The sequence below is a fragment of the Hevea brasiliensis genome, chromosome 3 (genome assembly GCF_030052815.1).
Source record: "Hevea brasiliensis isolate MT/VB/25A 57/8 chromosome 3, ASM3005281v1, whole genome shotgun sequence".
NCBI classification, from domain to species: domain Eukaryota; kingdom Viridiplantae; phylum Streptophyta; class Magnoliopsida; order Malpighiales; family Euphorbiaceae; genus Hevea; species Hevea brasiliensis.
In genome coordinates this window covers 92,230,221-92,244,652 of record NC_079495.1, presented here as the reverse complement: position 1 = coordinate 92,244,652, position 14,432 = coordinate 92,230,221, and the positions used below count along the sequence as shown (strand labels likewise).

Genomic DNA, 14,432 nt, shown 5'->3' with positions numbered 1-14,432 from the left:
AATTGTTATATATCTAGTGCTTCGATCGATATGTAAAGAAAATCATAGTTAGTTTTATCATTATCACATAGAAAATAAAGAATTGTCCACATCACTGCCACTATAGATTGTATAAATTGACTATTAAAAGTTAAAAGAATTTTACTCTATAAAATTTTAAAATTTAAGAGATTTTATATTATATTGTTAAGTTCAAAGACATTCAAGAATAACTATTAATAGTTATCCAATTAATTCTTAGTAAAGACGAGGCAGATGACGAATAACTCATTTGCTAACGAATTGGATTATAGTAATGATTTCAATTGATGTTGAAGTTGATATTTGTTTTTGTAAAAGACTTCTTTAGATATTCCTGAAAATTTCTTGAACATTATTTGAATTTTTATTATAAAATATGTTCAATTTATCTAAAAATTTGACTTTCAATTGAACATACACAGAATTTGTACTTAGAAACTACAACATCAATGTGAAAATGACCAAAAGACTAACATTTTTTCTGCGTACAAAAATTGGCCAAACAGGATAGTGCATTAAAAAAAATAAAAAAAAAGGAAAATGAAAATAATCATATCATACATTGACATGGGAATATACACATTTGTATAGAAGTATCTACATATGCATATTGTGGAACCAGAAATTTTACATAGTGATTGATATACAAATTGCTAGCATCATCTTTCACAGTTAACTCCCCTTTTAACTTGCAGCTTTTGGGGAGCTGTTTAGATATTCAGGCAGTAATCATACAACACTTTCATCCTATTCAAAAAGGATGGGGGGAAAACAGCTTTTCTTAATGCAGTCACGTCAAGAAAATGCATACAATCAAGAAATATGGTCTATTTCTTGATGGTCAGCTGGTCGCATTTAGTTCCTTTTCAAGCTGGTCGCATTTAGTTCCTTTTCAAGCGCATCAAACTCCCACTCACCAATCTCATCTGTCAAATAATCTGTGTCATCTTTCCCAAGTTCAGACTCCAGCTGTTCAAGTTCCACCAGTGCTGGTGACTTTCTTCCATTAAGCAAGGATAATTTACCTTTCTTGTGATGTTTGTTTTGTGCAGTCTCAAATGCCTGCTTGGAACTAGGGGATAGACAGACATGGGGACTGGATGGTGACTGCGATCTTTGTATCTTTTCAACTTCCAAAACTGGTCTCTTAATGGATTCAAATTCCTCTTTCAATTTTTCAAGAGCATTAAATAGCTCCTTGATCCTTTCATCATCTTTCCTGAATCAAGTGTTAAGTATATCATTTCAATGTCGTGTTTCAATATATTGAACAATGGATTGGTGCATGTGGGACAATTTTAAAGAAAAACAACATAATATACCTGTAAATACCTTCATTTCCACTGTAATACTGCTTTTTCACACCATACACTGTGCTTAAGGTGGTTAAAAACTGACAATCATGGAATCAAAGGATGATAAAGCCTTAGATTAAAGACCAGCTAATTGCACATAAAAGTTGTTAAATCCCATCAAGTTAATAACAAGTAGGAAAATATTAATAGAATGGACAAGGATTTTAAACAACACTAAGGTAGTGTTTAGTATAAATGAATTTCACAAAAATTTTATGGAATTCATTTATAATTCTAAAATTGTAATGTTTAATTTAAATAAAAATTCATTTAAAATTCTTAATAATTAACTCCATATAATTTATTATAATTAAATCAAATTTCATCAAAATTGATAAAATTTGTAAATGAATTTCAAACTTAAAATCATATCTATTTCAAGTTACAAAATTATCCTCCTATTATATATTATTTTATTTTATTTTATTTATTTCAAACTTAAAATTCATTTCATTTGAAATGAATTCCATATTTAATATAAAATATGCCAAACAAAGAAATTTCTTTGTAAATGAAATCTATCATGGAATTCATTTTCAAATCAAATGAATTTTACAATAAAATTGAACAAAACAGGGTCTTAATTCTTTCACATGTCACAATTAAAATTACTCTCTCACATTAAGATAGTGTTTGATATAAATAAATTTTATAAAATTTTGTGAAATTTATTTATGAATATAAAATTTTAATGTTTGATTTAAATGAAAATTTATTTGAAATTCTTAATAATCAATTCCATGGAATTTATTATAACCAAACCAAATTCCATCAAAATTGTTAAAATTTGCCAATGAATTTCAAAGTTAAAATTATATATTTTTCAAGTGACAAAATTTCCTCTTATTATATATCATTTTATTTTGTTTTATTTATTCCAAAAAAAAAATTCATTTCAATTGAAATGAATTCCACATTTAATATAAAATATAGCAAACAAATAAAACCATTTGTAAATGAATTCTATCATTGAATTCATTTGCAAATAAGATGAATTTTATCTTAAAATTGAACCAAACAGGCCGTAAAAGTTCGGGGAAAAGAGTGCTAACAATTCAACTAACAAATGAAATTGTAACATCAAAACAAGCCAATTCACCTTATATATATTGGGATGTTTAATTTAGTCCCTTTTCAACTTTTTGTCAAAGTAGCCCAAAAGTTTCAATTTAATCCAAATTTAGCCCAAAAATTAAAAAAAAAAATAAAGAAATTGAGCTTGATTTTGGATCTAAATAAAGAAATCAAAAAATTTAGCTTCTAGAAATTGAATTTCTTGATTTTTATTCTAAATCAAGAAATTTAACCTAGAAATTTTAATTTTGGGCCTAAATTCAGTTTAAATTGAAACATTTAGTTTAATTTGTACAAAGAGTTAAAAATGGACTAAATTGAACATCCCAATAAGTACAAGGATGAAATTAAACACTTAGTCATTTCATACTGGAATATAGCCAAAAGAATGTCTTAATTATCACAAAATGAGAGAGAGAACACATTCATATAATTATCACAAAAAAGGGAGAACACAGTCATACCTTGCCTTCCAAATCCAGGTATTCCTTTTCAAGAATTTTTCTTTGGTTGACTATTGAATCGTCATCCTTTACACTAGGTGTTATTTCTGGCCTGACGTAAAAGAACAGTTTGAGGTTTGAGTTAACTGAGTGATAAACATTTCAAAGAAACACACTATAGTACCGTTGGCATGAATGCAAATCCCCAACAAGTCCTCTGACATGGATGATGGAAGACCCCAACTGTTCCTGATAAGAGAAGAATGGTGTGCATTCCAATAGAAAAATACGTCAATAAATTTCACAACTTTGCATTTGGAGCGCATATCAATATAAAAGAACCATTTAGGATTGATGAATATATCAATACCTTGTAAGATGTAAGAAGATGAACAACCAAATTCACAAAATAATCTCCATATCTCTCCAACTCAGCACTTGAGCATGCATATGTAGGAAAAATTTATTAAATACAAGGAAACACAATATCAACAAATCAATACAGGAAACAAAAACATAAAAAACTTGCTTAGACCCGATCTAACATGAATATAAGACACAAACATGTGAGATCTATGTATTTAATAGGTAAATCTCACTATAAAAGTTATCTCTTGGGTCTACGTTGGACTGGACCTAGGTAAGAAAAAAAAAATCCTAAAATGAAAAGGTTAATGAACGGAAGAAAAGGAAAACTTTTGGTCAAATTTGCAAGGTAAATTAACAAAAACACCTTGAGATTTACCACTATACATTTTGCTTCACTTTCAAAATTTGTTAATTTAGTCCTTACACTACCATCAACATATGATGGGCTACAGTATTTCAATTACATAACAATTTAGGCACTAAAGCATAGAGATGTTAAGAACCACGGGGACAAAAATTACTAAAACACACATTTTGTTAAAAAATATATTCACATTAGCATATTAGCATCTAATATAATATATTACAATTTAAGACCCTAAAAAATTATTAAATATTTTAAAAATAAGAATATAAGAAATGAAAAGTCTGGATTTCTTTTTATTGCATCATCTCTCTTTACCATTCTATCCTTCCCTTAAAAAAAAGTGCTTATCTCAATTTTTTATAAATAAAAAATATGCCATGTCAATAAATTGAGAATTGGGCACATGTTTTTCCAGTTTTGGCCATAATTGATGCTAGCATGCAAGATTCTGTATACAATTGACCCAATTAAAATGCTCAGCCATAATTGCAAATTGGACCAAGAATTAGATTTTTTATTTGGTCATTAAGTCCCCACCTCCAAAGAAAGAAAAGACTAAAATATCGATCTCATTCTTTTACTTTTAGAAAGATTTCTATCCCAAAATTCATTAGTAGACTGATGGAAAGTAAGTGAACATACTTGACCTGCTTCTGTTTTTGCTCAATATATGTAGTGTGTAGGCTCCAGGTGTCTTCTAGAAAATGTATCCATGTATTGACGACATCTGCTTCTACTCTGCATGAAGAAATCGATCTTGAGAGCTCATCCTCCTGCAAATCAAGGAATTTTGATAGGAAATTCTTACATAGAATAAAAAGGGTCCATAATCAGCTGCACAACTTAGATTTTAATGCTTATCACACAATGGCACCTAGAATGGATAAAATCAAACAGACCCTGGCTTTCAAGTGAATAATAATCTGATTACTGGCTTCATCAAACTGTTCTCGTTCTTCCCTAGCATTATGAAGTCGTGCCCGAGCAGCAGTCAATGAGCTATTGACCTGCATCAATGTGCAGGCCTAGAATGTAACCCAGAAAAGGATATGGAAGTAGTCCCAAATATGGGATTGATATAACAAATTAAAGAACTGCTAGTGGTTTAACTATAAAATTTAAATGAACATAAGCATGAATACACATATTGCATTCAAATCCACCTAAGGTAATCATGAATATGAATGGTAAATATCCAAGAATAGGTAAATCAAAGATTTCAGTGGAAAATACCTCCCAAAACTGTATTTATACTTCAAATAATTTAAAAAAAAAAATCCAATAAAAAGAGACCTTTTTCAATTCAGCTTCAAGTTCATCTTTATGCCTCTCAAGTTCTCCAATCTCATTTGCCAATTCCTAGGAAAACCAATGAAACACTTTCAGTAGCTTGCAACAAATCAATCAGATGATGACATAATTTCCTTCCTAATGTACAAGTTACATACAGTACACCTTAATCATATAAAATTCATAAAATCAACAGTAATTTATTTTTTCTTATAAATTAATTTTATTTTTATTTAAATTGAAATTAATTGAAATCAAATTAATTCTCTTGTGCTCTTCATAGTGTATTGTATAAATCTAAACTCATTCAAGTTCATTAACTTATATTGTTGATAAGGTATCAAATAAACATGATGTGATCTAAACTACTTACCCATGTATAAAAGGTTTGGTTTTTTTTTTAATCATTCAAATGATGAGTTTCCTGGCTTTCTTATTATTTAGCATTTTACAACTTCTGAGAAACTTTCTGCATGCATGTATCGTTGTAGTCTACAAATGCTGGACAAGTGGAAAACAAAGTAAAGCTCAATTTTGTCCTGAACTTTTGGCCCATGTCCAAATAAGCCATTTTTAAGTTTTTGTCCCAATTAACATACAAATTTTTGTTTAAATTCAAGCAGGCCCATTCCCTTAACAAAAAAAATAAATAAATAAATAAAGTAATGATTTTTCTAATTTTGTTAATAATAAAATATTAATATATTTTTATTAAATATTATTTTACTAATAAAAAATACAAAATTAATTTAAAATTTATTATTTTAATTTGTTTTGGCAAAAAAATAGGTTCATCTCAACTTCAACAGTAAGTTGTGGGTTCATTGGGACAAAAATTAAAATGGGCTTATTTGGACAATGACTAAATATTACTCCCTACACTTATTTTTATCTGTCACATTTGGTTTTTCTTTGTCCAAAATTATTGTCCAAAATTATCTATCGCATTTAGAAAATCAAAGAGTATTAACTTTTTTTTTTCAATTTTACCCTTTATCTCTACTAAATACAACAAATATTTATATAAAAAGTAATTATGTGAGATAAAGAGTAATTTAATCAATTACTAGTATATTCTTATAAGAAATGAGGTCATCCAATGATTTCCTTAATCATCGTGCAAAAGCTAAATGCAACAGATTAAAATGGACAAAGGGAGTAAGAGGCAAATTTGAGTTTTCTTCCAGCAGGAAACATACAACTAGAAAGAAGACTATATACTAGCACGAAAATCTAACCATTTGCAACGAGGTATAAATGGAAGTGTAAATATACCATTCATTACATTATGAAATATAGTTGAATTTAATACAAACCAGCAGTTGTGGATTAGTCTTAATATTACCAGTGTAGAAAGATTTAAAAAAAAAAAAAAAACTTTCAATATATAATTATTAGTTAAATCCTTCATCCCTCCTTTCATGAATGGTTTTATAAGTTCTTTAAAGTAGATGTACCTTCTCAAGCTGGCTAACTTCACCGGCTTTAGCCACCCGAAAGTTGAGTGCTTCTTCTTTTTGAGACCTGCTTAAATATGGATTTCAGAGATAAAATGCTTCACAATAAAATCTAGAGATATAAATAATGGCACCAACAAAAAAGTGAAAGATAAGAAGAGGTAATTGGGGAGATAAGAAGAGGTAATTGGGGGGAAAGCAATTTTCAATATCTGCTAGAATGAAGGCGGTGAAATACACATTTTCTTAAATTTATGAAAAATTTTGAGCAACTATTATCTAGATGAGAGTGTACAAAATGATCAATTCAACATATGAGTGCAAACTCACCATGCGCTAAATCCTTAACAAAAACATGCACAAGTAATCACATCCACACACACACACACACACACACAGAGAGAGAGAGAGAGAGAGAGAGAGAGAGATGAATTTGCATTAACAGGCATATATATAAAATATTATGAGATGCTATCTAAACCTGTTGTCCAAAATACGTCTTTCAGCTTTTGATGTTGAGTTAAGAAGAGACTCCAACAAAACTTTCAATTTATCAACCTGAAAAAATGTAGCAAAGATCAATAATACAGTACTAGCATACACTGGCATGATAAAGTAAGCCAAAAAGAACCTAAGAAAACAAAATGCCAACTTGCAATACTCTCTTCCAATTATTAAACCAAAAGTAAAAGGGCTTGCTAATACAGTTGACAATTCTTTGAACGTTAAAAAATGCTTATGGTTTTTGAATGAACATAGAATCTGCCTGGCCACTAGCATTTGATACAGTGTATGTATTTTTAGATAGCCATACCATTATGTTTAACCATAAATGTTAAGAAATTTTTGCCACTTTGGTAAATTATGATTACAACCTTGCCTCAAGAAAGATATGTAGCAGGAAAATGACACTTGTGCTTGACGCATAATAGGCTTACTTCAAGCCTTTTAAACACATCTTGAAAATGAATTACTCTAAATCATCATCAAAATGATTATCATATGAAAGATTCTTAGCCCCAAAAAGAATGGGCCTGAATGCATGCCTTGGGTCCTCCAAGGCTTGCACATTTTTACTCTCACCTGATGAAAATATTGAATCAGAGAGAATTGGAACATAATGCTAGAAATAAGTAACTAGGGGATTTCCTTCCGGAATATTACTAAGATGCTGCTTGGTTTAGTTCACATCAAGAATGATTTGAAATATTGTTTTGAATTGTAGAGAGTAGAAACACCTCATTTCCTTCTGCTCTAGTTAAATAGGGAACTGACTACCAACTACTTCAAACTTTAGTTGATGCTTTGCAAAGAACTTAATAACTTCTGGAAATTGTAAACAAAAAAAGAAAGAACTTCTGGATGGAAAATGAATTCCCCAGTTGATTTAATGGTATCATAAAGAATTCATTGTACCTTTCCAGCATGCAACCCTGGAGAATCCCCATTATTCAAAGATTTCTTCTTTAGTAAAAGTTCCTCCAACATGGAACATACTTCAATTTGTCCAAGTGTCTCTTCAAGAGCCTGTGTGAAAATAAAAGCAATCAGCTCCAATGAATCATAAGCATACATTATGTTATCTTATTCATAAACTGCCTTGTGCAACCTTAAAATTAACAAATCATTTATGAAACTTAGGGATGTAATAACAAACTTAAAATACCAATTGTATATGACTAGGAAAAGCAAGCATATTTTTAAGATTTTATTTATCACCGTAGATGAATCTTAGGAAGCAGGATAGAATCAAGAATAGAAAAAGAAAAATCTCAAAGATAGTTCAAATGCTAAGAGTTATGGCTATCTTTACAAGTTAAAAACCCAAAACACTAATAAAGACATCTTTAAAATCTCTTTGCACCAGCACTTAACATAATGTAAGTCATGCGTACATCAATGAATTTTACATATGGCATCTATATGGGGATGAATAACCATAAAAGTTTGAATGAACCTCACCTTCACTGTTGCAATAGTTGTTTCTTCAGATGATTGTTCCTTAGGTTCATATGGTGATTGATGGTACTTCTTCATTTTATCAAGTTTCTCGATTAGACTGCAGGCTTCAGCATCTATTCTGAGGGCAGGGAACAGAACACAAAACAAATATTGAAGAAGAATTACACTACCTGTGTCACCATCTTGCAAAAAATTTTCAATGAAGCATATCTGTAAATGATAGACTAAAAATGTCAAAAAAAAACTTTTGATCTATAACTACTGTGTGCCAAACACATAGATGACAGCATCACCATAAATAAAGACGTGTAAGAACTCATATAGTGTGAGAACTAGAAAGGCCCATGCAATTTAGTTTGTGATATCTTCTATAGCAATAGAAAATAATAGAAACCAAAAGGTTCAGGTTCACCAAAGCCCACACATAAAATTATGAAATATATAATATACTTGACCACCTTGCAATATGAGCATCTATTTTCAACCCTGAAATTGCACATTGAGCATATTGGAGCAATTCTTCTCGCTTTACCTGGTGACAGAAGAAAAAAATGAGGGAAGCCATATATTAAACAAACTCATATTTTAATGCAATTTCATTGCATTTGGATTCTAATGGTTCACACTGAGATGCAAGACCATGGTGTTGAGATATTTGCATTTTGCAGATGAGAAAACTAATGATCAAACTCTTAAACATGCAGCAATATCTAAATACCTTTATGAGTAAATGTCTACTCATTGATCACAGCATCCATTCAATGTCACAAACAATAAAAAAATAGAATTTTGGATAGCATTCCGCACCCCCCACCTCAACGTACTTCATCTTAAGAAATACATTATATAATTCAAATTCCTCCTGATCAGCTAAAATTATTTTGTTCTTGCTTGATCAAAAGAAACCTAAAGCTTCTAAAAGTTTGAAAAAACTCACTTTTCTTGAATCTAGTGACCTTTTTGAAGAATAGAAAAAACTTTACATTTTTCTATGCACAAACTATAAGAAGGTAAAAGGTTATGGCAGCATGATTTTAATTTATAGTTATGGCACACCTGCAGGCTTAGCATAGTGACAAGTGCATCTCTAAACTTAGATAAGATCCCAAGTTCAAGACCCCTATCCCTCACAACAGAGGGAAAAAATCACAGTCACGGTTTCATTATATTTGGAATGCAGGCCCAATTCATAAGGTCATGGCAGAGGCAGACATTACAATGATTTACCCAAAAAAAAAAAAAAGCAACGTGACTAAAGTCAGTATAGTTTAAGTGTTTAACAATAATTAACTAAAATGTGTAACATGTTAACATTTTCAATATCTAAAGTAACTGTTTTCCAAAAGATATTATAATTTTCCACTCGTAAGATATACTAATTTATTAAACACACAAAGAAGCATTAACAATGGTTAAATTGCCTTTGCAATTGTAATTAAAGATTAAAATTGTAAAGTTCAAAAAAAAGTGCAAAAGTAACTTATAATAAAAATAAAAATGTATTGAAAAAAAAAATTAAGAATAGTTAAAGTAACTAAGGAACACATCTCTTCCCCTAACGCCTTGGTCGTAGGAAGGATACAAGACTTTTTTTTCTTCTTTTTTTTTTTGGGTTAATTAGGAAGAGTATATGTTTAATTTACAAAGACCGTTTAGAATATATTACAGAAGAAATAAAGACCTAGAAAAGGGGAGGAGTAAGTAGTTACAGGAAAATAGAGAGATGCATGTGTTGGTGGCTTGGAGAAGAAAATGGGGATAAAGACATGTGGCTGGAATCAGTTACAGAGGAAGAATTTGCTGTTGTATATATGGGGAAGAAGAATAGCTGAGGAGGCATCTTTTGATATTGTATTGCTTTGGGCAGAGTTGATCTGCACGGGATTGTATCCTGGGGGTTAGGAATCAACTATTTTCTTCTTCTTTTCTGTTTAACTTAGTTGTATGGTCTGTGAGGAGGTTGAGAATTGAGTACTGTAATCTTTACTTTCCAGTATCAATACAAGAACTACTTCTTCCTTTACATCTTTGCATTTTGTTTACATTCCTTTCTCTACATTTTTCCATTACATCAAAACATCCCTTGGCACAAGAAAATCCTAAACCACTGCACTAATTTAAACACAACCAAAATCAGCTTCCTTGCAGAAGAATGATTAAGCAAAGCAAACTTTGATAACTAAAGTTGACAATGAATTTTGAGCAGATATATGCCTTTTAAAATTGTAAAATCAAATAAGCAAATGTTTACAAAAGGACATAACTATTGATTCTCACCAGAACTATGGAGACAATAAGGTTCAAACCATATGGCATATCTATATCAAATCTTAATATCAATCAATAGCAATTCTATCATGTGGCCGTGACAGCAATGTTATTTACTTCATAAATACTCCATTAATCTAGTTGCTTCAAACTTCCAACGTTTAGATCAACATTATATGTCTTCAGTATTAAGATAATTATCAGCAACACAGAGATTATTAAAGGCATTTGTACCATCTCCTTACCAATACTTCATCCTGGTAGCTAGAGAATGCTAATGCCAAATCTTGTATGCTACTCATAACTGCTTTGTGAACTTCCTTCCCTCCTGCAAGACAGAGCCTGTATATAACCAAACCAAAAAAAAGTTTAAATGGAATTCAATAACATGAGGTTGAAAGGTAAAAATCTTTATAAGTACATTTTCTTTTCATCATTCTCAACTCAACCAAACTAAGTGTTAATCCCAAACTATTAGGGGTTAGCTACATGGAATTACGGATCCTTTTCTTCCATTCAACCCCAGCTTAGACCAATCATATTGACCACAATTAAATTTTCAAGTAACTAATTTAGGAAAAATCCATAATAGAACATAGAAACAAAATAAGAATAGTGAGAAGAATCACCCAAATATCTCTAGAAGCAATGAAACTTCTTCCTCATTTGGTGCTTCAAGAATCTGAGTCATACAAAAGAGATAACCTGCGGTTAAACTCAATGAATCAGCAAATAAAAAGCCCTGTTAAATATTTGATTAATGAAAGTGCAATTAAAAGCATGAGGCATGCAAGTAGCAATATCATTATACTTCATCTTTTTGTCACCAAAATGGATTCCACAAGGTTAGGGATGGGAGTTGGGAGAACCCTTCAAACTGCTTATGGCAGGATAAGCCATCAACATTACTCTTAGTTGCTGGCAATTTGCAATACATTTCCCCACAAAACTAATCATGTCTTTATCAATAATTAGAGATCAGCTTGATGTAACCAAACTATTGACAAACAACTTCATTCTGGGCAATTTAATAAACAATTCAGTTTCTTTTAAACTTAATATATCAAAAAAATAAATAAGAAGCATTTTTCAATACAAGAAAAGTAGTTAACAAAAAAAACTTTATTAAAAGGATCAAACAAAAACCTTGAAAATAAAAAGGAAGATGATGATGAAATGACAGGGGTTTTATGCTATCAACTTTATGACATTTCTAGGGATTATATCAATCTAGACAAACTTCCCATAAGGAAAAGCAATCCCAACTACAGAAACCACAAATCCTCATGCAGTCAAGCATCAATTTTTAATAAGTGAATAAAACAAATCAATGTTGCTTTATTTGCATAATAAAAAAAATACTTCGTTAATAAGAAATTTCATACTTAGCCATCTACAATTCTTTTCATTTTCTAAACAATCTACAATTCTTTTCATTTTCTAAATTCTTTTCACTTTCTATAGGCTGTTTCTCATATGCAATCCTTGATGCAGTATTGGAAGAGGATTGAACCTAGGATATTTAGGAATTTTATTCATTGTAGAATCAGGAAGTTTAGAGTTCTATTATTATTTAGGAATTCTGCTATTATTACATTTACGATTGTTATTTTAGTTTAAATTTGTTTAGAATTCTTAATTAGAATTGAGTTAGGGTTCCTAATGCTAATGTAATTAGGGTTTCAAAAATTCTATAAATAGTCCTAGGTTTTCTATTATTTAGTAGCTTTGAATATTATAATTATTATTGAGAATTAATAAGAGTTATTGAGAGTTTCTTTCTCTTTTATCATGAGAATTTGCTTCTCTTGATCTTTGTTCTTCTTGCTTTACATCAAACCTCCATGTTATGTCAACTAGGGCACTCATAAATGGTTTAGAACTTTCTGTTGGGATATGTCATAAGCTAGCTCGCAAAGCAACAAGCATAAAGGTTCATTTACTTGATGAACTTTAGTTCAAGATCTAGTCCAAAGTTTTATGTATGGAAAGCAGGAATACAGCTTCATTAAGTAGTCATTAAATAAGCTCATTGCAAATTAACTAGAGTACTTCTCTCTGTCGAGCTCCACTGTCAGCAATAGGAGCAAACAAAAATTTGCATTATATTAGATGAATATAATTTCTAAATGCACAAACCTCTGCATTGTAGAGGGAAAGAAAGAGAGAGAAGAAACAAAATTTGCATGATCATTGATTGAATCCAAAATTATTTACAGTTAACTATTAATAGGCCAAATGATTAAAAAAAAAAAAAAGGAAATCACTACATTGCAAAATAACAATAAATAAATGCTTCCAATAAAAGCCATTTGTACGTGTTTAACTTGCCATGGACAATGTCATGCCTTCAAGAGCTTGACTGTAAAGAAATGCATCGCGGAAATTCATTGTCCCAAGATCAGGATCAACATAACAATCCTGTCCACATTTAAATATGAATAACAAAATAAGAAAACAGAAACAAAAGCCCACGTATAATGAAGTTTGAACATTTTCAAAGAAAGAATGCTACATAGATATTGTTCTTCCTATCATCTCAAACCTATGGGAACAGTAAGCTAGCGAGATACGCCCTCTGTTTCTATTTCAACCATGTCAAGATGTATTGGTACTATTATTCGTAAAAGACCAAAACGGTAAAACCACATTCAAAGTTGGCAACCAGCCCAATGGAGAGTCCTGGGCCAGTGGCCAAAATTCCAATTACCACTCTTAGCCATTAGAAACAAAGAAAAGCAAAGCAAGTAACGAAAGATTAGTCCGTACATCGAAAATAAGCAACGAAAGATTAATACGGAGTAACTCACCACAGTGGGTTTTTTTGGAGAATCCTTGAACTCATCAGAGATAATCCGTTCATCAGGATGCTTATCATTGTTCTCAGAGTAAGCTGCAAATAATCTCTCAGCCTCTTTTAGTGCAACCAACCACCTTCTCAATAACTGAACTCTTTCCATCCCTCTACAAGACACAGAAACTTCCTCCAATCTTTTCACGGTAATCTTAAAGCTTTTCGAATTCCCGGACCCCTGCTTCATCAACAATCAATCCACATTGCATTAGAAAAAAAGAAATCCTAAAACAAGAACAATGAAAAAATAAAACAAATGGTACAAAATTAAGATTACAATGCGGTGCTGGATGATTTTGGCTCCCTCAGCCACGGCATTGCCGGCTTGAAGGACGACGGTATCGGCATAGCTCCGAACGGTGCGTGTTAAATTGGTATTCCCTCCAGCTTCTACTGCTCTGTACACCGCCGACCTTAACCACGACATAATTATTTTGTGTCTCTTTTTCCTTTGAATTTGATTATTAAATTTGCAAAGGAAGTTTATTAATTATGAAGAATGAATGTATTCTGATTGTAAATTTGCTATGTTTGTTGTTAACTTGTTAATATAGATATTTTTTAGAAAATAAAAATGAAAATATTGAAAAGGTGATTTTGATGAAATTTTCCTTTTCCGGGAAAACTAAGAATGGAAAATTGGAAGAGAGAAGAAGAAGAAGTCGAAGCATTTTAGCGCGTATTGCTTCGAGTTTTATGCCTTTCTTTGCGCTTGTTTGCCTTCCATTTTCTCCTTCTGTTTTTGTTTTCCTTTTTTTAATCAATAGCCTAACATATTTTTTTATTCAAAGACGGTTCAGATGGAAGAATTATAATAGGAAAAAATTTCTGTAAACTTTTTGTTCATGATTAATTTTATCCAATTTTCAAATTTTTAGCTCAATTTATTAGCGCCTTCACTATAAAAAGGTAGTGTATAAGTTTATTTTTTAATATTTTTTTATATTAATTATTTAAAACTATGAAACTTTT

The 14,432-nt window shown here is 30.7% G+C and overlaps 1 protein-coding gene across 1 annotated transcript; it reads right to left on the bottom strand.

The window, feature by feature from the left end:
- Positions 1-876: 876 nt before the first annotated feature.
- Positions 877-14,091, bottom strand: LOC110652154 (uncharacterized). Its single transcript, XM_058143360.1, has 18 exons — positions 13,738-14,091; positions 13,417-13,638; positions 12,938-13,027; positions 11,236-11,288; positions 10,852-10,948; positions 8,797-8,870; positions 8,339-8,456; positions 7,793-7,903; positions 6,858-6,934; positions 6,377-6,443; positions 4,923-4,988; positions 4,529-4,636; positions 4,272-4,402; positions 3,264-3,330; positions 3,078-3,142; positions 2,915-3,005; positions 1,344-1,414; positions 877-1,240 (listed from the first exon to the last, which is right to left on the bottom strand). The coding sequence occupies exons 1-18, from the start codon at positions 13,885-13,887 to the stop codon at positions 877-879; spliced, it is 2,022 nt and encodes a 673-aa protein (XP_057999343.1). The 5' UTR covers positions 13,888-14,091.
- Between the last annotated feature and the right edge of the window lie 341 nt (positions 14,092-14,432).

What these genes read in the sequence shown, in the direction of transcription:
- LOC110652154 (XM_058143360.1), bottom strand. Translation starts at nt 13,887, where the DNA reads ATGTCGTGGTTAAGGTCGGCGGTGTACAGAGCAGTAGAAGCTGGAGGG. An exon ending in CTCCAAAAAAACCCACTGTG is followed by an intron (nt 13,028 to 13,416) that starts GTGAGTTACTCC and finishes AAATGTGGACAG; the next exon opens with GATTGTTATGTTGATCCTGA. An exon ending in ATAGATGCTCATATTGCAAG is followed by an intron (nt 8,457 to 8,796) that starts GTGGTCAAGTAT and finishes CCCTGCCCTCAG; the next exon opens with AATAGATGCTGAAGCCTGCA.